The 25,107-nt window shown below is 38.5% G+C and overlaps 2 protein-coding genes across 3 annotated transcripts; one reads left to right on the top strand and one right to left on the bottom strand.

The window, feature by feature from the left end:
* The first annotated feature begins 17,095 nt into the window (after positions 1-17,095).
* Positions 17,096-22,505, top strand: LOC107783523 (uncharacterized). Of its 2 annotated transcripts, none has more exons than XM_075229818.1 (2): positions 17,096-18,388; positions 22,108-22,505. In XM_075229818.1, the coding sequence occupies exon 1, from the start codon at positions 17,203-17,205 to the stop codon at positions 18,343-18,345; it is 1,143 nt and encodes a 380-aa protein (XP_075085919.1). In that variant the 5' UTR covers positions 17,096-17,202; the 3' UTR covers positions 18,346-18,388; positions 22,108-22,505. The 2 variants fall into 2 exon arrangements, with proteins under 2 accessions (XP_075085919.1, XP_075085918.1); XM_075229817.1 differs by having other exon boundaries at positions 17,099-18,388; positions 22,125-22,505.
* LOC107829462 (anthocyanidin reductase ((2S)-flavan-3-ol-forming)-like) lies at positions 21,374-24,066 on the bottom strand. The gene is made up of 6 exons (XM_016656914.2): positions 23,879-24,066; positions 23,511-23,677; positions 23,098-23,298; positions 22,458-22,617; positions 22,118-22,331; positions 21,374-21,636 (listed from the first exon to the last, which is right to left on the bottom strand). Exons 1-6 carry the CDS (start codon positions 23,979-23,981, stop codon positions 21,492-21,494), a joined length of 990 nt encoding a protein of 329 aa, XP_016512400.1. The 5' UTR covers positions 23,982-24,066; the 3' UTR covers positions 21,374-21,491.
* Between the last annotated feature and the right edge of the window lie 1,041 nt (positions 24,067-25,107).

Below are 25,107 nucleotides of genomic sequence, written 5' to 3'. Positions count from 1 at the left end.
CTAGTTTTCAATAAATTACGTTAGATCAAGCTAGGGACTTCTGAATTCAATTTTGGGCATACGCCCAAGTCCCAAATCACGAAACAGATCCACCGGGATGCCAAAACACTAGTCCGGGTCCGTTTACACAAAACGTTGATCGTAGTCAACTCAAACGAGTTTTAAGGCACGATTTTATATTTTCATCAATTTTCTAAAAACAACTTTCCGGAATGAGGATACAGACTGTGCACGCAAATAGATGGAGGCTAAACAGAGTTATTCGAAGCCTCGAGACATAGAAATGAAGGGAAAAACTATAAATGACCTATCGGGTCATCACAATGCGACTTATAAATTGCAATATTAAATGCAAAATCGCAATAAATGAATGTTATTTATAAATTGCTACAATGAATTGCGCGTTTCCAATCGTTCTTCGTAAATGTGATTTATTGGTCACTGTTGCAAATTGCGACATACGTTAACATCCCAAAGTCTGAGCTCTAAAGTACTTTCAGCTACAACACTCTGACAAGTTTTAGTAATTAAACAGTTTGGCGTCCACCGTGGGGCTAAGGATAATAGTGGTTATTTGATACAAATCTTCATAACACACACTACTTTACACTTACTCTTTGAAGTATCTTTGATTTCAGGCTAAAAATTCCAAACTCTCAATTAGCACCCCTACATATCGACAACGAGTGCGGTCATCAGGGTGAGAATAACAAAATGGCGCCCGGCAATGTAGGGCCACCCGTTGATCCCGTTGGCATTTCGATCGCGGATTCTATTGATGTTAATTCATATGTGGCTATCGATGCAAACTTGCCTACCGACCCCAAAAATAGCATCCGTTGTGGGCCTGATCGGCAGCTCGAAACACACAAAATAATGAAGAAGACGGGATCAACCTACAGATGATCTTCGAAATGCTGCAAGCTCAATAGGTGGCGATAGCTCAGTTGCAGAGTCAAAGCCAGACACCGAGCAGGGTTGAACCCTATCTGCCCCATGAAGTCACCCGTAGAAATGAACCGATCGTACTTTGGTCAAATGAACAAGAATCGGGTACTAACCCCGAGATTATAAAAATGCTCGAGGAGCTGATAAAGCGGATAAAATAAGAGGGAAACAAAATCGAAGCAAACAACAAAAAGGTAGAAACTTACAATTCCAGGGTAGATCAAATCCCAAGAGCACCTCCGATACTGAAAGGACTCGATTCTAGGAAGTTCGTGCAAAAACCTTTTCCTCCGAGCATGGTTCCGAAGCTGATCCCCAAGAAATTCCGTATGCCCGAAATACCTAAGTATAATGAAACGATTGATCCAAATGAGCATGTAACCTCTTACACATGTGCCATCAAAAGGAATGACTTGGAAGACGACGAGATCGAGTCTATTCTACTAAAAACAATTGGGGAGCCCCTGTCAAAAGGAGCTATGACATAGTATCACAACTTACCTCCTAATTTTATTGATTCATTTGCTATGTTTGCAGACTCCTTCGTGAAAGCACATGTTGGTGCCATCAAGGTCGAAACCAGGAAATCAGACCTTTTCAAAGTTAAACAGAAGGATAATGAGATGCTCAGAGAATTCGTGTCCCGTTTCCAAATGGAACGAATTGATCTGCCGCCAGTCATTGATGATTGGATTGTTCAAGCTTTCACTCAGAGACTCAATATTCGGAGCTCAGTGGCTTCACACAAACTGAAGCAAAATCCGATAGAATACCCTGATATTTCCTAGGCTGATGTACATAACCGGTATCAATCAAAAATCAGAGTCGAAGGTGACCAACTCGGGGACCCTTCGGAGTCTATTTATCCCGTCAAAACCCTCGACAGAGTCAAGAGAGACATCGATCATGAAGCAAGATCAAACATGGATCGTTATCTGCCATATAATAGAAATCGGAGGAGCAGTGGGTCCGGGAGAAACCCCATAAGAAACGAAAGGAGAAATGACCAAGGTCGAAGCAACCGGGGGATCATGACCAAAAACAGCTTCGACAGGTCCATCTGGCCTAAAGAAGCGCCGAGGCTATCGGAATACAACTTTAATATCGATGTTGTCGCCATCGTATACGCTATCGGGAACATCAAGGATACCAAATGGCCTCGACCTCTACAATCCAATCTAGCTCAAAGGGATCCTAACCCGATGTGCAAATATCATGGAACTCACGGTCATAGAACGGAAGATTGTCGATGACTGAGAGAAGAAGTAGCCTGATTATTCAACAATGGGCACCTACGAGAATTCTTGAGCGACCGGGCCAAGAATCATTTTAGGAACAGGGATTCTAACAAACATACAGAACAAGAAGATACCGAACCTCAATACGTCATTAATATGATCATCGGCAGAGTCAACATCCCACAAGGGCCGACGTTGAAATGCACCAAAGTATCCATACTAGGGAGAAACGAACTCGAGACTACATACCAGAAAATTTTTTATCTTTCAGCGACGAGGATGTGGAAGGGATCATACAGTCCCACAATGATGCGCTGGTAATAGTTGTACTCGTAAATAAAACTCGAATTAAACGTGTATTGATTGATCCAGGTAACTCGGCCAACATCATTCGATCGAGGGTCGTGGAACAACTCAGTCTACAAGACAAAATCGTGCGTGCAGTCCGAATTCTAAACGGGTTCAACATGGCATGTGAAACCACTAAGGGGAGATAACGTTACTGGTCAATACCACCAGAACTATACGAGAGGCCAAGTTTTATGTGATCTATGGAGACATGAGGTACAATGCCCTTCTCGGAAGGCCATGGATCCACAACATGAGGGCAGTGCCCTCAACTCTTCATCAAGTGTTAAAATTCCCAACTCCGGGAGGGATTAAAATGATTTATGGGGAACAACCGGCCACAAAAGAGATGTTTGCAATCGAAGAAGTGATTCCAATATCAACACTCACAACGTCGAAGGAACCAAGTTCGGGTGCGATCCAAGAGGCCAAATAGTAGTCACTGATACCGGCCACGACCCAACCAGATAAGCAGGGGAGTTATGAAGATGATGATTATGGGGTTCCCCGATCGTTTATAGTCCCCGACGACTCCGACACAACTAAATTGACGATCTAAGAGCTGGAACAGGTTATATTGATCAAAGATCTACCCGATCAGAAGGTATACCTGGGCACGGGGTTAACTCCCGAGCTCAGGAAAAAACTTATTCAATTTCTCATAGCTAACATGGATTGTTTCGCTTGGTCCTATCTTGATATGACAGGGATCCCACCAGAGATAACCACTTACAAGCTAAGCCTGAACCCGAAAATCAATCCGGTCAAGCAGAAGAGGAGGCCCTAGTCCGAGGTCAAACACGCTTTCATTAAGAACGGGGTATCTAAACTCCTTAAAATAAGGTTTATTCGGGAGGTTAAATACCCGGATTGGTTAGAAAACGTAGTGGTAGTCCCTAAAAAGGGGACAAATTAAGTATGTGTGTAGATTATAAGGATATGAACAAAGCATGTCCCAAGGACTCTTTCCCTCTGCACGACATTGATCGCATGATCGATGCCACGACTGGCCACGAGACCCTTAGTTTTCTCGATGCCTATTCCGGGTACAACCAGATACGGATGGACCCGAATGATTAGGAAAAAAACTCCTTCATCACTAAGTACGACACGTACTTCTATAACGTGATTCCATTCGGATTAAAGAATTCCCGTGCCACTTATCAACGCCTAGTAAACCGAATGTTTGAGGAAAAAATAGGAAAATTGATGGAGGTTTACATTGACGATATATTGGTTAAGTCCCTGCGAGTAGAGGACCATTTAAAACATTTGTAGGAAACCCTCAGCATATTGAAGAAGTACAATATGAAGCCGAACCCGGAAAAATGTGTGTTCGAAATCGGATCGGGTAAATTCCTCGGGTTCATGGTATCCAACCGAGGAATCGAGATCAACCCCGACATGATCAATGCCATCGAAGATATCACGGTCGTGGATAATGTAAAGGCCGTGCAAAGGCTAACCGGATGCATAGACGCCCTCAGGCGATTTATTTCAAGGTCGTCCGATAAAAGCCACTGATTCTTCCCACTATTGAAAAAGAAGAATAACTTTTCATGGACTCCGGAATGCCAACGAGCTTTGGAGGTGCTAAAGAAGTACTTATCGAGCCCGCCGCTGCTTCACACACCAAAGTCAGACAAATAACTGTACTTGTACTTGGCGGTCTCGGAGATAACGGTAAGTGGAGTCCTAGTTCGTGAAGAGCAAGGTGCGCAATTTCCAATTTACGACCTTAGGTGAGGCCGAAACTAGGTACCCTGACTTGGAAAAACTGGCGCTCGCTTTGCTAAGCGCCTCTAGGAAGCTAAAACTGTACTTCCAATGTCACCCCATATGTGTCGTAACTCCTTACTCGTTAGGAACGTTATGCGTATGCCCGAACTCTCGGGACGATTGGCCAAATGGACCGTAGAAATAAGTGGTTACAATATCGAGTACATACCTCAGACCGCCATTAAGTCTCAAATTTTGGCAGACTTTGTGGCCGACTTTACACCGGCCTTAATTCCCGGAACTTCCTCGGGAATCTGGCCCCTATTCATGGACGGCGCCTCGAACGCAAAAAGGTCCGGACTTGGCATCGTACTAAATCTACCAACATGTAATATAATTAGACAATCCATTAAGACCGTGAAATCGACTAACAACGAGGCTGAATATGAATATGAGGCCATGATTGCAATCCTCGAACTAGCTAAGAGCTTGGGGGCAGAGGTGATCGAAGCCAAGTGAGACTCCCTCCTTGTGGTAAACCAAGTTAATAGGACATTCGAGGTCAAAAAAGAATGAATGCAAAGATATAGGGACAAGTTACAGGTGGCATTACATCGGTTCAAAGAACAAACTTTGCAACATGTACCTCAGGATCAAAATAACGAGGCAGATTCCCTCGCTAACTTAAGATCTTCGGCAGAAGATGATGAGATCAACTCGGGAGAAGTCGTACAGCTTATGAAATCAGTGGTGGAAGAAGGTCACGTCGAGATCAACTTAACAAGCCTAACTTAGGACTGGAGGAATAAGAATGTGGAATATCTTAGGGCCGGTAAACTGCCCTCGGGTCCAAAAGAATCGAGGGCCCTGCGTACAAAGGCAGCCCGATTTAGCCTGTCCGAAGATAGAATCCTGTTCAGAAGAACGTTCGATGGCCCACTTGCAATATGCCTAGGGCCGGGGGATACTGAGTATGTTTTGAGGGAAATCCACGAAGGCACCTGTGGAAATCATTCGGCTACCGAATCGCTAGTTCGAAAAATAGTCAAAGTCAGTTACTACTGGTTCAACATGGAAAAAGATGCGAAGGAATTCGTGCGAAGATGTGATAAATGCCAAAGGCATTCTACGATGATTCATCAAGTCGGAGAGCTTCTACATTCGGTCTTGTCACCATGGACATTCATGAAATGGGGGATGGACATCGTTGGCCCCCTTCCATGGCCACCCGGTAAGGCTCAATTTATTTTATTTATGACTGACTATTTTTCTAAATGGATGGAAGCGCAGGCATATGAAAAGGTCAAATAAAAAGAATTCATTGATTATATCTGGGACCACATCATATGTTGATTCGGAATACCAGCCGAGATTGTGTGTGACAACAGGAAATCGTTTATTGGCAGCAAAGTAAGCAAGTTTCTTGAAGACCATAAGATCAAAAGGATTTTATCCACTCCTTACCACCCTAGTAGGAACGGACAAGTAGAATCCACCAATAAAACCATAATCAAAACCTCAGAAAGAGGTTGATCGACGCCAAAGAAAAATGGAAGGAAATGCTACCTGAGGTCCTATGGGCGTACCGTACTACCTCGAAGTCTAGTATCAGGGCCACCCCGTTTTCTTTGGTTTATGACACCGAAGCTTTAATACTAGTTGAGGTCGGAGAACCAAGCATCAGATTCCGATATGCAACAACAGAATCGAACGATGAGGCTATGAGTACGGGCCTGGATCTATTAGATGAAAGGCGCGAAGCTGCCCTTATCTAGTTGGCCACCCAAAAACATCTGATCGAAAGATATTACAATCGAAGGGCCAACTTTCGACGCTTCAATACAGGGGACTTGGTACTAAGAAAAGTTACACTGAGCACCCGAAACCCGAACGAAGGGAAATTAGGATCGAACTGGAAATGACCGTACCAAATTATCCAGATCACCGAAAAAGGGTCCTACAAGCTCGGAATAATGAACGGCGAGCAATTACCGAACAACTAGAATATAACTCACTTAAAGCGATATTACTGCTAAGGTACGACCACGATTCTTTCTTTTATTTTTACATTTCAAACTAACACGAGAAAATAACCAACAAGGGATGATACGAGATCCTAGGTCCGAAAGCACACGTTGCACTCTTTTTCCCTTGAACCGGCTTTGTCCCAAATAGGTTTTCCGGCAAGGTTTTTAATGAGGAAACAAGTAAATCGTGCTAATTTAGAATTGAAGGCTGGTTACAAACCGGTGACAATAATCACAACATCATTTGAGGCCACTCTTCAGTAAGCCCCGAACACTGGTGGCAATACCCTCGAATATCGACTTTAACAAGGAAAGAAATTCTGTGATTGAAGTGTCTCGATCAATAGGATTTATTGTAATAGCCAAACGATCAAATGAACCGTGCCCACATAGACCGCTCGAGCCTCGGCACAAAATATGTATACATGTACAACTATTGTGCACAAGAATATAAAAGAAGATTCTTCCTTACACATAAACATCTTGTCCTTTAAAGTATTTCTTACATCTTTCAAGGAAATTCCTAAAGCTATCGAGCGCAAGGGCCGCCTTAATCCGAGTTTGAACATTCACTTTCACTCGGGGACTGTCGACCGTGCATCCTTCAAGGAATTTCCTAAATCTATCGAGCCCAAGGGCCACCTTTATCCGAGTTCGAATATTCACTCTCACTCGGGGACTACCGCTTAGGCATTGCCTAAATTAAAAGACTAAGGCCATTCCGAGTTAACGAACCCCGAGGGCAAAAACCTTATTTGGCATTGCCCAAATTAAAAGGCTAAGGCCGTTTCGAGTTAATAACACTCGAAGGCATGAAGATTATTTGGAGTGCCCGAATTAAAAGTCTAAGGCCATTCCGAGTTAATAACACTCGAGGGCATGAAGCTTATTTGGCATTGCCCGAATTAAAAGGCTAAGGCCGTTCTGAGTTAATAACACTCGAGGGTATGAAGCTTATTTGGCATTTTCCGAATTAAAAGGTTAAGGCCATTCCGAGTTAATAACACTCGAGGGCATTAATCTTATTTGGCATTGCCCGAATTAAAAGGTTAATGTCCTTCCGATTTAATAACACTCGAGGGCATGAAGCTTATTTGGCGTTGCCCGAATTAAAAGGTTAAGGCCATTTTGAGTTAATAACACTCGAGGGCATGCAGCTTATTTGGAATTGCCCGAATTAAAAGGTTAAGGTCGTTCTGAGTTAATAACACTCGAGGGAATAAAGTTTATTTGGCATTGCTCGAATTAAAAGGTTAAGGTTGTTTCGAGTTAATAACACTCGAGGGCATGAAGTTTATTTGGCGTTGCCCAAATTAAAAGGATAAGATCATTCCGAGTTAGTAACACTCAAGGGTACAAAGCTTATTTGGCATTGCCCGAACTAAAGGCTAAGGCCATTTCCGGGTTAACAAAACCCAAGGTTACAAAAGCTTACGAAAACCTGAACAAAACTCACTCTCGACATTCTAAAAAATATGAGTATTCAGGAAGAGTTCCCGGACATACCAAATCCTACGATGCCCTAGATATAATAAAATCAAAGGCAAAGCCTGTTCAAACATAACTATTTAATGCTAAGGCATTTCAATCTTGCAAAAACGTAAAAAGAAAAGCAAAGGAAGAATTTGAGAATTATCAAAACAATAGAGAATTTGTATTTACATAGTGTTGTTTTTACAAAGGCCGACCAAACTCAACACAGAGTACTAAGTACAGAAATAAATAAAATCAAACAGAAGCCGCCTGATCTTGGTCGGGGCCCGCCTCATCATCAGGATCCCGGGGTCTTCTCTGTCCTTGTATCCGCTTGTGTCCTCGGAATCCTCCTCCTTGGGATAGGCCAGCTTCTTGGCCTCAGGTTCGAACACCTTGGCATCCTTGATCTCGACCGATAAGTCAAAGCCCCGAGCGTGAACTTCCTCTAAGGCTTGCCTTCGAGATTGCCACTTCATATGCTCGTCTATATTCTTTGATTGGTCTTGAGCAGCTTTGGCATCAGCCTTGTACTGGGCCACTATTTCAGTAGCTCCGGACATGGCCACGATGACCTTTGACTTGGCCATTTTTAGGTCCTCGACCAGATTATCTCGATCAGAGACGACCGAACTGAGCCGAGATTGGAGCTCCTCGACATTTTTTGTTTGAACCTCGGCCTTTTCCTTTGTCGCTCTTAGCTGGATTTTGGCCGAAGTTAATTATGCCCGAACAACCACTTTTTTCGAGGCCAAGCGATCTATTTTTCCTCTCCATTCATCGGTCTTAGCTTTGACTATGTCTATTCCAGCTCGGAGTTGAGCAATCCGATCGAGTTTTTGTTGGACCAGCGGATTTTGACCATCAGTCACCGAATCAAATTCATCATCACTTACTTCGAAAACTTTTACCTGCTCGACCAAGTCAGCATGATCCTAAAAGTGAAAAAATAATGGTGCGCTTCCGATCAGGATATGCACTCAGGGCAGGGAATCGATCGACCAATTTCGGGCTCGAGGAAGGCCCGCTTGCTTCTAAGGGAGAGCTCTTCATCAGTATCTCTAAATCGCCAAATCTAATGCCGTCATCCGTGGCCGTAGAATCCACACCGTCGAAAAAATCATGGAAGGGATCGTTCGATCTATGGACCCCCTCGAGGGGGCGTTCTTTTGCAACTTGGTTCTCGTTAAACATTGACTAGGTGAACGATGGCGAGTCGGCAATCTCTATCGGGCCGAGTGCTTCCTGCGGGGCTATGCCAGCATCTCGGGGAGCCTCAGATCCTACCTCCACCTCGATCTCCCCGACATGATGAAATTCGGCCTCATCTCCCCCTAGATCAGAGGCCCCTTGCCTTTCGTGCTGCGAAGACATACTGGCCACGAGATCAAAAGCCTCTCCTTCCACTTCAGACTCATCCCTCAGTCGATGGAGTGAATCCGAGGACAACGCTCGACCACTGGTGCTTCCCTTGGGTTTACGAGCCAATCTTTTCTTTGGCCTCTTCTTCTCAAGGCCCGGGGAACTCGGAGCCTTTTTCCTTTTCCTATCTTTATCCTGCCCCGAGGCAGGGGGGCTCGGTGAAGATATCATCATCACCAGACGGAGGCCTCATTTCAACATCTTTCAGTAAACCTGCAAAAAAGGAGTAAAAGCAAGTTAGAAATCGATAGCTCGAACATTCAAGGTCAAAGTCATTTGAGAAAACTCGTACCATGTGAACGGGCCTCCCACCGGCCCTTCGAGAGCTCACGCCAAGAACTCTCAGAGTAAAGTCCTTGCTTCACAATGCCCTTGATCCATTCCTTGAGTCGAGGAACCGCATTCGGCATCCGAGCAACAACTGCACCACCACAAAATATAGATGAGAGGGTAGAAAAAGAAAAGAGCAACAAACGAAATCTTTAAAGCAAGGTTATACTTGTGTTTCATAATCTACTTCTCAGGAAATGGCATAGGCTCGCTAGGATCAAATCTGAATTCTTCACTCGGACAAAATAACCTAACCAGCCTCTGTCCCGATCTTCATCGATGCTGGAAAACGGAGCCTTGCTGGCCCAACAGGCCAGCTTAATTAGTCCACCTCGATAAAGTCGGGGACTATACAAATTCATGAGATGATGGATGGTGAAGGGACACCCCTCGATATTTCTCACGAAGAAGTGGAGACGGATTACTATCCTTCAGAACGAAGGATAAATCTGACCGAGGGTCAACTCGTACCTCTTACAGAAGGTGATGATGACCGTATCTAAGGAGCCCAACATGAAAGGGTAAGTGTAAACACTTAAAAACCCTCCACGTGGGTAGTGATTGCTTCCTCGGGCGTAGAGATCACCACGTGCTTATCAGCCCAGTTACAGTCTTCCTTGACCTTGGCAAGGACACTATCGGTGATTGAGCATATATATCTCGAGACCGGCTCATACCGGTCCGATACCAAAGAGATTTTCTCAACCTTGAAATCAGATCCGATTGGGCACCCTGTAGGGACAAATATTTGCAGAGGAGGTTCTGGTGCTGGTTCCTCGACAGTAGCAGACGAAATATTTTTCTCAACAACCGGTCGTGAAGAATAGGGGGTTCTTGTTGAGGAATGGATTTTGAAGTCTTTGCCATTACTTCTAAATAGAGAAAAAAAGAAGGTACCGGTAAATGAGGAGGTGTAATTAACAGGTAGCTTATGTAAGCTTTCAAAAAACCAGAAGGAAAAAAGTTTTAAACCTAAGCTAGAAAACCAGAAGATAAGGGTGATGAAGTTTTCTTGAAGCACAAAGAGCAAGAGTTTGAATGTAAAAAAGTTATAATGAATGAATGAAAGAGTATTTATAGTTTTCTCAAATGGCGGCTCACTTCCCAAGGTGGCCGACCATTAACTGACACGCATTTAATGCCTTAAAAATTGGATCGACGGGACGTTTTCAATTATTCTTATCACTTACGTCATGATTTCGTCGTCATGATATATCGAAGTGAGAATCGGAGGCTCATATCGTTTCTCGTCATCTATTCTCCGAAAAATGAGGGGACTATCTGTATACGGGTAAAACCAAGCTCGATATTCGATCGAACTTTCAAAATTCCCTGGTTAGGCCAGGGTCGAAATATTTGTGATCGGGTAAAGTCGATCTCGAAGATCGATATGACGTCCAACACAATCAGAACACGGTGATTAAGATCGAACCCAAAGCATTGTCAAAATTAGCCATCAAAACTATCCGATTTGCCCTCGAGTTTACCGAAGGCATAACTGGTCCTGTTTTTAACAATCTCGAAGAAAGCTTTGCCAACTCATCTGGCGTGGATCCGTAATTCTCGCTATTAACCAATCATTACGGCAGAAATCATAGAATGACTCGAAAAAGTGAACCAACGGTCAGCAAATCAAGGACTTTTGCCTTGTATATAACAATAAAATAATATCTTAAAAGGTAGATCTCCCCTAATATATAAAGGAGACTTGACAATTCATTAGGTAGATTGTAACATACACTCATGAGCAATACATTACCGTTATCCTTATTTCTTTACTATCTTGGTGTCAATTAAAGTGTATTCAATTCAAGGGTGACTTGCATTCTTAAGCTGAAATCATCCAATTTCTGTGGTTTGCAGTTATTTTATCGCTATTTATTTTAATCGTAATCTAATTTATTACTTTGTATCAAGTTAATCCATATATCCTTATATCCTTATAACCACTAACAAATTCAATTGTTATCCGATTTTGAGGGTAAACAACTGCCAAGCTACTTACGCTAAATTACTTGGGAAATAATTTTCACATACGGCTGTTGTAAATAATTTTTAACACTAACACATCACATACGGGATAAATACAAGTTACTGTAAAAAAAAAAGAAAGAAAAAGTAACTTGCTACAATAAATTAACATGCACTAATAATGTAAAAGTTCTTTGAACTGTATGTGCACATGACTTAAATTCAATTCATATTCTGCGAGAAGATCTAACCTTATAGCCATTGGTAAGAAATCTCATGTCTTTATCTCTTACAGTCTTTTGCTAATATCCATTTGATTTATATGAAGTGCAGTACATTACTCTAGCCTTTGTTTCTGTCCACGAAGCAGACATGGGCGAAGCTACACTTTGGTAAGGATGGTCAATTGACCATGCTTCGTCGGAAAATTACATTGCGTATATAAGTAAAATGAATAGATTTTATAGGTATATAACAAATATTAAACATCCTTTGTCGAAAGTTTTTTAATTTCTTTCAAGTTTTAACATCATTGGAGAAATTCCATTGCTTCGCCACTGGAAGCAGAGATTGATAAAATCTCTTTATAACCGATGGTCTAATGGAACTCAAAACTGAACTCTGTAGGTCTGAATTTGGAAACAAATTAGAGCATATATATTTAGAACATAAAATGGAAAGTCTCAGTCATGAGTATGTCGGTTTCTTCGTGTCACTAGAATATAACAAAAATTTGAACCAATTCAAATTTAAATCCTTAATTCGTCTTTTTCTCAGTCATGAGTATGTCGATTTCGTCGTGTTACTCTAATGTAACAAAAAATTGAAGCGACAAGGGCATGCAGTGGCAAAGCCTCCTAGCTAGGATCAAATCTCCACCAGCCATTGACTTGTCGAAAGAGTAGTAAGTAAACAAAGTATTTCGCGTTCATGCACGATGGGTGAAAGGGTCGCACTCCAAGAGGTGTGATGTAGGCAGCCTAACCTGATGCAAGCATCAGTAGCTAATTTCACGGCTCGAACCCGTGACCAATAAGTCACACGGAGACAACTTGACCATTGCTCCAAGACTCCCCTTCTAAAATTCTGATCATGCAATATCTCTGAGTTGAGGCTGATCTAGAGCGGGTTCAGCTGCATCCACTATTTTATGTTCGAATTACTTTTTTATATGCCATAAACTTTGAAAGAATATTAATATACAATAGATCACATCTATTCTAAACTGCTAGACTCTAAATCTTGGATTCTATCTCAGGTCATGATTATGCTGATTTCGTCGTGTTACTCTAATGCAACAAAAAATGGAAGCAACAAGGGCAGTGGCAAAGCCTCCGAGGATCAAATCTCCACCAGCCATTGATTTGTCGAAAGAGTGATGCTTCCTAGTTATATGTGTGACTGCTGGTGCTGGATTTCCTGTTCCTATGTCCACTCCCACTTCAGATGGCAATGGACATGGAACTGGTGCAAAGGGGCCTAATATTCTATGCCCGTATGCATAATTTCGAGTAAACAAGAATGGATCAGATAAATCTAGGCAAAGAAGAAGAAGTAGAATTCTAGGCCTAGCCATGGAAAACAACATGAATCCTGCTCTTTTTAGTTTACATGGCTTGAATCCAATTAATATAGAGGAAGACAGGCCTTGAGTCTTTTCGTGTAATATTATAAGACGGGTAAGTAAACTTACCATATTGTTATTGCATTTCATGTTCCAATTATAGTGGTCTGTGCTAGATTCTTGGATCTATTCAAGGAGATGTAGCTTTTCGGTGTCGGAAACAAATAATGAGTTTTTAACAAATTATAGTGATCTATTGTAAACAAATAATTGACGTAAACCCATAATTTTTAAAATATATTATAATGAGTTCAATAGCCTGCTTGGCCAAGCCGCAAAAATTAACTTATTTTGATAAGTATTTATTTTCTCAAAAGTGTTTTTGCTGAGAAACATTTTGTTTTTGGCTAATTAATTTGAAAAAATACTTCTCAGCAGCAATTAGTGTTTGGCCAAAACTTTTGAAAACTGCTTCTTACTGTATTTTTCTCAAAAGTGTTTTTCCAAAAAAGTATTTTTGGAGAGAAACTATTTTTTTCTGATTCTTCAAAATTGCTTCCGCTTCTACTCAAAAACACTTTTTTTCTTCTAAAATTTTGGCCAAACACTTCAACTTTAAAACAAAAATACGTGCTTTTTGCTTTGGAGAAGCTTGGCCAAACATGGTATAAGAGCCTTAAATATTGAGTCTACACAGGGACAGATGTAGCATATACTCGGCGGGTTTCAATTGAACCCATAACTTTCGACGCGGAGTAAAAATTTATATGTAAAAATTTATTAAAATTATAAAAATAGTAGAGATGAACCCATAACTTTAAAAATATAATGGGTTCAATGCTAAATCACGGATCCACCTCTGAGTCTACAACATCAATAACATACCCAGTGTAGTCTTAAGAGATAGTATGTACGCATAACTTACCTTACCTTGTAAAGAGAGATAAATTGTTTCTGATATACCTTCTACTAAAAAATCATAATCACAACAGTTTAGAATAAATATAATGTTGTGTTCTATAGAACTTAAATTTGGAATCGTCTCTGGATCTATTGCCATAGTTTAACAGGAAAGGAATCTCACTTAGATTATTAAGGTCTTTGCTGGAGTCACGGGAGGACGACAATGGTTGGAACATAACAAAATTATTAGTGATACAATTATCTTCCTGCATTATGGGACAGAGGGTTTGCCATACAGTTCATTCTTTAAAAACTTTGTCGGTTATTTATTTATTGTTCTTGATTTTATTCGAAACTTGATGACCAGACCCAATTTTAGTTTTCAGATATATCTCTTTCTAGGGTGAATTTTAAAATAAATAAAAGAGATGTGCCTAGGAATCCCTAGCGTTTAACTTTAAAATATAAGGGGTGTATATGCAATTAAATTGTATTATAAGGTGTTATGTGTTATTTATCCTTAATTATAAAGGTTGTTTCACTTATAGCCTGGCCAAGCATTTATATTTTGGAAGCCAAGATTTCATAAGTACTAAAAAAAAAGAAGGTATTTTTGAGTAGTAGCAATTGGTGTTCAGTTAATCAATTTGAAAAATACTATTGCAAATTTAAAAACTACAATTTGTGCTTGCTAAGATTCTAAAAGTACTTTTGTGGAAAAAAATTACTTTTTCAGCTTTCAAAAAATAGCTTTTATTATTACTCAAATGCATTTTTTTCCCATGATAACTTGGCCAAACACCTTAACTCTCTAAAATAAGTACTTTTAAAAATAAATAAATACTTTCGGCTTCCTAAAAGCTTAGCTAATCAGACTATACATTTCCACTTATATTACTTCAAATTATCTTTTATCTCTCATTAAACATTTTAAATATTTTATTAGAGCAAAAATATATCGGAAAAAATAATATTTATCCCGGTTTCATAAAACATACTACTTACTTATTTTGAACTAAATTTGAAAGGTTAAAACAACACTTTAAGTATCCGTTTGGCCATAGATTTTGTCAAAATATTTTTAATTTTTTTTGGCAAAATACTGCTTGTTCATAAAATTTGTCCATATTTTTGCAAATTCCCAAATCGAGCTGATTTTGGCCCAAAATATTACTATTATAATTTTAATTTTTTTAAAAAATTACCCCAAACTTTTGTGTTTTATAAAAGAGCTCACCATTTATTATTTTGTAACAATGTTGCTTCGTCTTCTCGGTTATCTAATAGTGTACTATGTAGTTCATTATCAAAATGATAATTTTGTATTAAATTTATTTATGTTCAGGACTATGATTTGTGATAATGATAATGAATGTTATTGATAGGTACTGTTGGGTATTTGTGATAGTTTTTAAAACTTGTGGGTATAAGTCTTGTTTTATGTCTTTTCCAAAAATTAATTTGTTTTGAATACTGATGTCCAAACATATTTTCATCTTCAAACCAAACTTCACCCAAATCATATTTTTCAAAGCAAATTTGGAAATTTATGGCCAAACGCTAGCTAAATGACTCGGAGGTACCCATCTGGATCAATTTATGTGAATATTCTTTTAAATTTAGAAACAATTTAAATTTAAACTTTTCATATTATAATTAATCATTGAGATGACTTATGATCATAATAATATCTACATCATGTTTTAGAGCCCCTCCGAGTTACCTGATTATAAATAGCTGATAATTTTTTAAGTGCTGAATAACATTTTTGAGTGTTGAAACTGATAAAGAGAAAAGTAGTATAAGATGGTTTTTTTTTTTTTTTTTTTTTTTTTTCTAAAACGAAGAATTGCATTAATAAAAGAAGCTAAGATAGTACAGGATAGTGGACTTAACGGATAGTGCTAGTGTCAAGTACATCAAAATCTAATTGCATGAAAGTAAAAGTGGGAGGGTCTTCAAAAAACATGAGATGTTGTGTTGGTGAATCCAGTCTTGATTTTCCAAACTTTGCTAAAGCATCAGCCACTCTGTTGCCCTCTGCAAACGTGTGGACAAGATGATGCACTTTCAGTCCGTTTAAAGGAGTTGGAGTAATACCTGAGAGTCCGTTTCAACCACTAGAGGTTGAATACGACGACTAATTGCAATGGATAGCCCGTGGTAAAGAGCTAATAGTTCAGCTTGTAGGACATCAGTGCGTAGTCACATGCAGTGATGGATCCAGGATTTTAATAAGAAACGATGGTTAATATTATCATTATCAAAAAAGACTTCTAGTCACAAGTCAAGTAGGAATCGAACCCGCGCCTCTAGCTTCAGACACACCCTTAGTTCAAGCTCAACACTGCAACACCGATTAGTCTTTTTTGTTCTTTGGTGCTTGCTAGCATATTATATCCGTTTCTTATATTTTTGATATAATTATACACAGTTTATGTTGAGGTCAATGGGTGCTAAAGCACCTTAAATTAGTACAGATCCGCCACCGGTCATATGCCCCATCAATATTAAGTTTGTAATGAGACGATTGTGGTTTATGCCAGTAGATGGCTTGCTTAGTATATGGGTGTTTTTTCCTAGGGATCTTTGTCAAGTAAGTAGTTTGCGTTGCTAGTGTGGTAATCGTGCCAAAGACTTATTCGATTCCCATGTGCTACATTCCAGCTTGTGCCTGATCGACAATGGTTAGCTACCTTTGTCATGCTCTTCCAGATGTAAGAGGCGTTAGTGTGTGTGGTCATTGTGTACAAAAAATTGGTTAGTATAGATGGACTGACGGTTGTATTTAGCGGAGAGTATGTTACCCCATATAACAAGAGTGAGTTGGTCTAGTGGTGAGTGTGGTGTTCTTGGAGGGAGGGAGCTGAGGGTTTATCGGAAACAGTCTCTCTATCCAAATTAGGGGTAAGGTTTGCGTACAAACTACCCTCCCAAACCCTCCTTAGATTTATGAAAAGTAATCGTAGATTTTACGCTTCTGGACGGACGAACCCGTAAGAAGTGCGTTCAAGTTGGTTGATGATTTTAGAAGGTAATTTCCTCGTTAGACCATAAGTTAAAAAGTGTTTTTTATATTTCGAGTTGTTTTGATCTCTCTAAAAAAAAACAGAAAAAGAAAAAAAGGTCTTTTGCATTCTGCTTTTAAAGACCCACTTGCCAAAATAAAAAAGAACCATTTGCATAAAACCCCTTTTAGCTATACCATAAACCCTACAGTCCAGTCTTTTTCTCAATACCTTACTTCTGCATTTCCCAAATGGCCACTTTTACGAGATCGATCCGCCGTACTTTCTCCACTGCTGCTACAACCACATTATCTCCAATCAGAGCCATCTCCGATGACTTATACAAAGAGCGCAACCTCAAAAGACTCGTCGAAAAATTCAAACAGTATTCAGATGTCAACCGTTTCCGCACCAAAAACGGCATTTACGAGTCTACAGTTCAGCGATTAGCCTCAGCCAAAAAGTTCAAATGGATCGAAGAAATCCTCGAACACCAAAAGCAATACAGACTCGACATTTCCAAAGAGAGTTTCGCTGCAAGGCTCGTTAGTTTGTACGGAAAATGCGGGTTGTTTGAGCATGCACAGAAAGTGTTTGATGAAATGCCAGAGAGGAATTGTAAGCAAACTTTGAAATCCGTTAATGCCCTTTTAGGGGCTTGTGTCAATTCGCAGAAGTATGACGAACTTGAGACCTTGTTTAAGGAATTGCCTGAAAAACTGAAGGTAAAGCCCGATGTGGTCACGTATAATATTATGATTAAGGGGTTATGTGATAAAGGGACATTGGATAAAGCAGCTGCTTTAATTGATGAGATTGAAAAGAACGGGTTAAAACCTGATTTGGTTACATTTAACACCATACTAGGTGCATTTTACTGTACTGGTAAGTTTGATGCTGGCGAAAAAACGTGGAAATTAATGGTTAGCAAGAATGTTATTCCGGATATTAGAAGTTACAATGCTAAGTTGGTTGGATTGATTAATAATAGCAAAGTCTCGGAGGCGGCCAAGCTTGTTGGTGAACTGGGAAGTTTTGAGTTAAAGCCTGATGTGTTTACTTATGGCACTTTGATTAGAGGATATTGTGATAAGGGTAATTTGGAGGAGGCTAAAAAGTGGTACTTAGAATTGGTGAAGAGTGGATCTTCTCCAAACAAGGTGATATTTGGAAGTGTCATTACGGCTGCTTGTGAAAAGGGTGATTTTGATTGGGCTTTTGAGTTGTGCAAAGACGTTTTTAAAAACAAGTGTCATGTTGATGCGGAGTTGTTGCAAGGAGTGGTCGATGGAATGGTGAAATCGTCAAGGATTTGGGAAGCTAAGGAGGTTGTGCGTTTGGGCAAGTCAAATGACTACCATCTTTATAAGCTCAAACTCCCTTCAGATGACTAAGGGACCAGCAGCTGGCTGCTTAGCATTTTAGATGCTGATTTTGGTACGTTAACCTCGTGTAAGAACTTGATTTGATGGTTGTTTCATATCTGTTAGTTATGAGATATATTGTTGTTTTGGATGTCAAATGAATTTATAATTTGATCGGCCTTTTATGCACGAGTTTTCCAGACTTAATGGCTTCACTTCATGGTGGTTTAATGGTAGAAGGCTTCCAGCTAAAAATGACCCTCCCTAGTACCTTTTAGGCTTTTGTATAGATATCTTGGTTGTATATCTTCTCAGTTAAGAAATTAGTAGCTTACTCTTTAGTAGCTTTTTGTACTCCATTCTGGACACGCCTTTCGTAATTGCTAGAGAAATTCTGATAGTGTTGCTACATGCTAATATCATAGTTTGCATTATATTCAATTTATTCTCATTAAAACGTATTTCAACAAGTACACTGAATCAACAATAAAAAAACTGAGTTACAGCATCCAGTATCATATTTAATAGCTTTTTCAATTGTGCTAATTATAAGCCTTTCTTCAAGAGTCATCTCAACAACCTTCTCAAAAAAAGAGTCATATCTCAACAATCAGCTATTGCGAAAGTCATTCTTCATTTTCCAAAAGATTCAGCCTATAAATCATAATTTAGGGAATAGAATGCACAATGAAGAGCATACTAGAAAATGAGAAAAAGAATCTGTAACCGAGAAGAAGAGACGTATGAGTAGCAGAAAAGAGGACCCACAAGAAGGAGAAAATGTCATCATGGATAATAGAAAAAATAAGAAGATATAAATCAAATGAATAGTAGAAAAGTTGTTGCAAAGTAACTGTTCTCAGACAACAAAAGGCTATTTTTTCTCCTTTTTGTCAATGTGTCATCTTTTAATGTCAGATTTGTAGAAGCAACTGATATCACTTGGATTGCATTGCACCTCATTGTTCCAAGTGTGAGCTTCTTCGGAGTTGCATTGACTCACTGATCAGATGCGATAACATTTAGAGCAATAAGTTTCTATAACCTTCCTCCAATAGCAAGATAAATGACTATGGCACAATATAGATGCATTTCTCCTGTTTTCTAATTTATGCTTGTGCTCTGTTTTTTCCAAATTTCTGCTGTTTTTTCCAAATCTATTATTTATTTCTTGATTTAAGAATTGAAACATTTGCTTAATATGTTATTTTTATTGAGTTCTTGGTCATTTATCTATGCCTATTTTATTTATTTATTTATGTGTTATATTGCGCTTCACATGAAAAAAGCGCGTGCTTCGCTTCTCGCTTCGGTGAAGCGAGGCCTCCTCGCTCTCCAAAACACTGGGTATTTGCATCTTTTTGATTTTTCCTTTCAATTTCCTTTAACATGCTATCAGCTATTTCAAGTTTAGCCTCACCAAAGATCTAATCTCTTTGCCTCTTGTGCCATTTCAAATACTTGAAGAAGAATACTCTTTAGTTAGTGGAACATTTCGTAGCCTACTTACTGTTAACTGCTTAACAAGATATAATGGTTTTGTTTTTGGGATGAATATTACTCCCTCCGTTCCAGTTTATGTGAACCTATTTCCTTTTTGGTCCGTTCCAAAAAGAATGACCCCTTTTTTAATTTGGAAACAATTTTGCTTAAACTTACAATTCTACCCTTAATAAGAAGCTTTTATAACCACACAAATACTCTGGGCCCCTTTTTGACCTGTTTAGGACCACAAATTCCAAGTCTTTCATTTTTTCTTAAACTATGTGCCCAATTAAACAGGTTCACATAAATTGGAACGGAGGGAGTAATAACTAATAAAGGTGTCATGAAATTAAGGTGCAAGTTTGCTATATTATGTACAAGAGTCATGTCAAGGCCTCAAAACTTATCTAAGGATACAGGGAAGATGTTGTCAATATATAAACTCTTCCTGGAACTATGCACTAGGAAGCGCTGTTCACTATGTTATTCTTTAAGTATAATATGATACTAAACAACAAATAAAGGTAGTCGGTTTCCAACAAGAAAGTGCAAGAATAACTGTACCTGAATATGAGTGCACTCAGATAGTCATTAGCAGGAAATATGTTGCTTCTGTTTCTGATTAGTTAATCCTAATTTGATTAGTGTCACTGTGTCAGTATCAAAATGTTCCCAGACTTTAGTCTAGTGGTAGGAGCCCAACATGTGATATGTGGTAGGTGCACGTCATGGGTTCAAATCCTGTCCCTGATAGAAGCCTAGTGTTTAAGTGGAAAAGGATAAAGAATGTGAGCCCGTTGTTCACCGGGTTCTGAACTGTGCGACACTGACCCTTGAGATTACTCGGTTATGAAAAAAGTGTCAGTATCAAAATGATTTGGTGGTTTTGCTCTTGAACCGAATCTATTGCTCCCTGGGGAAGTTCTGATGAACTGGATCTGGTTTACTCTGCCAATGGAATTTCAAAATATAAAATAGGTGCTAAATAGTTCCTCCTTAACTTGAAAGCTGTATGCACATTTTGAATTGGAATTAAATCTTTTTATATTAGGTTTGAATTAAATCTTTCAATATCATATTTTACAAGTGATTTTATTGCCATTTAGGATTTTGCCATCATGTACCAGATTAATGAGGCAATTTAGGGTCAATTCAAATATCAACTAAGGCTCTATTTTATCAGACAAATGCAGACTTGTGGACATCAAAATGCAATAATCTATACTCTATACAAGATCACCTCCTCTGTTAAGTTGCAAAGGGTTCTTATTCATTTATCAATTAACTTGGTTTTCGAAAATTGAAGGATTCTACACCACAAAAATTAAAATCAGAGCACCAAATATGATAAGCTGAATGATAGAACTCCTCAAAGAACTAAAGCCACAAGAATAAACTGAGCCGGAGTTTAAGATTTTTTTATCAATCTTAATAAACGTTATTTCAACTATTATGTTTTCATATTCTTTTCAAAGAATTAGTACTAAATGGACATTTGAAACGGACCAAAAGAAGAGAACATTTCAAAAATTAGTTTCCTGTTATATAATAAATCATGTGTAGTCCCTGAAAATTCGTTGAAGATTAGGTGTGCCATTCTTGAATGATTGTTTGGGATGATAGAACATCAACTAGAGTTGTTTTATTTATAAAATATTCCTTCATTAAGTATTACATGCAATCTTGTTTCTTCAGTTCTTTAGTAACCCTTTATCTTTAAAACAAGCAAGACACTGGTCATAAATCTCTTCAATCTCATACTTAAAATTGAATCCCTCTTTGATGAGTTTTTCTGACGAGATGATCAGCTTGGCCTTGGAGGGGAAGTCCCCGAAACTGCAATTGATTGATCAATCAGATATATGTCAGTATTTAAAGTTGTAAACCATAAAGATAATGCAGTCTATGAATATAAGATGGAATAGAGTAAAAAGGAAAAATGTCGTCAGCAAGGAGCGAAAGAATCAAGTTTTCTGTGGTGATGTCAGAATTTGCACCTATTTATATCTATTTATTAATCAGTTTGCTAGTTTCTTTGCTCCCACTCGGTCTTCCTTTTCTATTTTCTTCCATTAATACGACCTAAACATATCTAAATCCTGCTCTTTTACTCCTATGGTTTGCTAAATAGTTGCATGTCGTTATCTCTGCACCCTGATCTTTGATGCACCTATACTCTGTTAGTGGCAATTCTAACAAAAAAGTGAACAGGAAGCATAATTTTACAAGGAAACATTTGGATTTGTTCTTGAAGAGTTACTTATATATCATCCCAAGTGGGAACAATTGTTGCTTAATATTTTGTAGCATTACTTACTCTGTAGGAACATTCGAAGTTGGATATCTTTTCTTCAAGAAATTTGCTAGCTCCGGAACACTGGTGTTGATGGCAGAGCAAACATATCGTCCAGAAGCAGATTCTTTCTCAGCAACAAAAATATGGGCGCGACAAACATCTTCCACATGTGTAATAGATATTGAACCTGATAACATCTGCATACCCTTCAAGTTTCTTGTAAGGAATTCATTCCCTGTCAAAAATTGCAAATTTAAGGTCAGATTCTCTGAGCTATATTCATTTACAATTTTACTAAGAAAATTCAATTCAGAATGAACATTAGTTACATGTGTGTGTGTGTATTATATTTTATTGAGACCTGTGATTAAAGACATGGCAAGATTAACACTGCTTGGAGTTTCTGGAGTAAGGTAAGGGCCAACCATGAGAGATGGAATTACAGTGATTAGTTTAATATTGTTCTCCTCTGCAAATTTCCAAGCTTCTTTTTCAGCTAATGTTTTAGAGACAGGGTACCCCTGCATAGTAGAAAAAGAACTTCTAATCATCTTTCGTTCGTTTCTTCGGTAACCCATAGTGTTAAAAGGACATAATTAAGTACATAAAAGTGTACACTCAGTATTGGAACCGTCCTTAGGTCTTTGATTCATTCCTGGGCAGCTACCTTAACCCGAGGATCAAGCTTACCAGAGTGCTCCAACTGAAGAAGTTAATCTAACACATTAATGACCTTCAGTAGTGCTTCTTCCCTGACAGTTTTAACTTTTTGATGTGGTCGCCACACAATTCAATATGGTAGCATAGTGAATAGTCCATGTGCTTGACCAGTAACAAAAAGAATCAGGCTTGCACGTAAGGTTGCATGTTCAGGACATACTTGAGTAACAATTTAACCTCTTAAATGAAGTGGTTACACAATTCATGTTATAACTTTCATATAAGTTAGTTTATCAGTTAATCACATGATATTAATAATAACAATAATATTGAGAAATTACCCAAGTTGGTGGCTTTGTGGAAGTCAAAAACTCGACATCGGTCCAATTAGACTCGTCCATGACAAGGCCTGTGCTATTAAGGTGGTTGATTGTCACAGCTGCAGCAGATGAGGTCAAAACCACACGCTTCACTGTGTTTGATTTAGCACAGGCTTTTAGAACATTGAGAACTCCTTGTATTGCTGGTTTGATCATATCATTCTACCCAAAAATAAAAAGGGAATGACTATTAGCATAGGCAAATCAACATTTTAGAGTATATAAGTTTAGAATGAGCGCGATCTTATTATGTGCATACATTTGGAATGTTATTTTTATATGTATACATAGTTCGAAACTAAAGCAAACCCTCAATCTACTCATGACGATTACATGTTATTGAAAGCTTAAGACTACTTGGTATAATTCTATACCTCTGGATCTTGAGAAGCAAAATTAATTGGTGTTGCAACAAGGAAGACAATGTCACAGCCAGCAATAGGGGCATCAAAGCTTGTTTCATCAGTTAAGTCAGCTTGGAAAATTCTCAATTTACCCAAACTATGTAATGCTAAGAGGTGAGAGATCTTCTTTTGATTTCCTATAAGAAATTAGACAGTAGTATTAAAGAATATTTAGTCTACTGGATCATTGGAAAAATAATTATAGGTAACTCCGATCATAAGTTAAACTAGTTTTCTGAAAAATAAAGCTGACAACCTGTTAGAACAAGATAAATATATTGTTAGATTAAATATTTTTTTACGCTGTTAGTGTTTATAAGTTAAATCTAAAAACTAACCGTAGTCTCGGACTGTTGTATTAACAGTGTAGCCTTTCTCAAGCAAAAGCTTGACAAGCAAAGATGCCATAAAACCAGTGCCACCAATTACACAAGCTGCCATTGGTTTTTATATTTATTTAAACAGACTAAAACCTTATAGAAACAAATTACTGAGAACACTCAAACGTTAATATTCTAGTATCAGATTAATGAAAGTATACTGTCTAAATATTTGGATGCATCGTTTTATATCACTAAGATCATCAGGTTATGAGGTAGATGAGCTCGTGATGCCCACCAAAAGGTCAAACGTCGAAGTTCAAAGCAGTCTATAGAAAGAAAAAAAAAAACAATATAGTAATACTCTACTAGAGGAAAAGACAAGTACACATGAATTATTAGTATAAAATATCTAAACAAAGGTAGTCTGGTGCACACAACATCTCGCATTCACGCAAGGTCAGGGAAATGATCGCACCCTTAGGGATATAATGTAGGCAACCTACCCTAATGTAAGCATTAGTGGCTGCTTCCACTGCTCGAATCCGTGACTATAGGCCACACAAAGATAATTTTACCATTGTTCTAAACCCAAAACCCTAAAATATCTATTTAGAGAATAATATTGTATCTACCGGGGCTCTTAATTATTTGATTTGCTAAATGGTTAGTTTCTAAAGTCTACATGTCTTGATTTTTGGTGTTTGAATTTTTGTAGAGTTTGGTGTAATAGTTAGTGCGGCCTATTGGTGAAAATTTTATCTACTGGTACTCTAGAGCTTTAATTTCTAGTTTATGGAGTTTATTTGAGGGGTCAATGATCAACTTTTTATCGTCTCGTATCAGATTATTACTTTCTCCATTTTAATTTATATAGTGATGTTTGTATTTTGAAAGTCAAATGAATTTTTTTTTTACCGTAATTTTTTTTATATGCCTTTTAAATATATTGAATTGTTACTTATTTTATTTTATAGTACTTTCGAATCACAATAAAAATTTAAAAGTTTGACTCTCGAAATTCGAACTATTACACATAAATTGAAATTTTAGTTAAAGTATTTAGGGAACTCTTCTCGGCAGCTTCAGGTCTGTCACTGCCTAAGAGGAGGAGAGAAGGTTGGAAGTTGGACGCAGTGATGACAAAGGTGAAAAAAAATTGAAAATACAAGTGGAAAATGTGTTATATATGTTTTGAAGTGGTATTAGTTAATCTTTAAATAAAGATGGAGGATAATAAATCGTTC

Source organism: Nicotiana tabacum, chromosome 14 (assembly GCF_000715075.1).
Source record: "Nicotiana tabacum cultivar K326 chromosome 14, ASM71507v2, whole genome shotgun sequence".
Lineage (NCBI taxonomy): Eukaryota > Viridiplantae > Streptophyta > Magnoliopsida > Solanales > Solanaceae > Nicotiana > Nicotiana tabacum.
The sequence above is the reverse complement of the archived record's forward strand: the minus strand, read 5'-3'. Positions and strand labels throughout refer to the sequence as shown.

Bases quoted from the DNA above. Each gene is read 5' to 3' on its own strand.
- LOC107829462 (XM_016656914.2), bottom strand. From the start codon at position 23,981: ATGGCAGCTTGTGTAATTGGTGGCACTGGTTTTATGGCATCTTTGCTT. The intron at 22,332-22,457 runs GTCTCAATAAAA...AATTTTTGACAG, and splicing joins TGCCATGTCTTTAATCACAG to GGAATGAATTCCTTACAAGA. The intron at 21,637-22,117 runs GTAAGTAATGCT...AATCAATTGCAG, and splicing joins ACTTCGAATGTTCCTACAGA to TTTCGGGGACTTCCCCTCCA.
- LOC107783523 (XM_075229818.1), top strand. From the start codon at position 17,203: ATGGCCACTTTTACGAGATCGATCCGCCGTACTTTCTCCACTGCTGCT.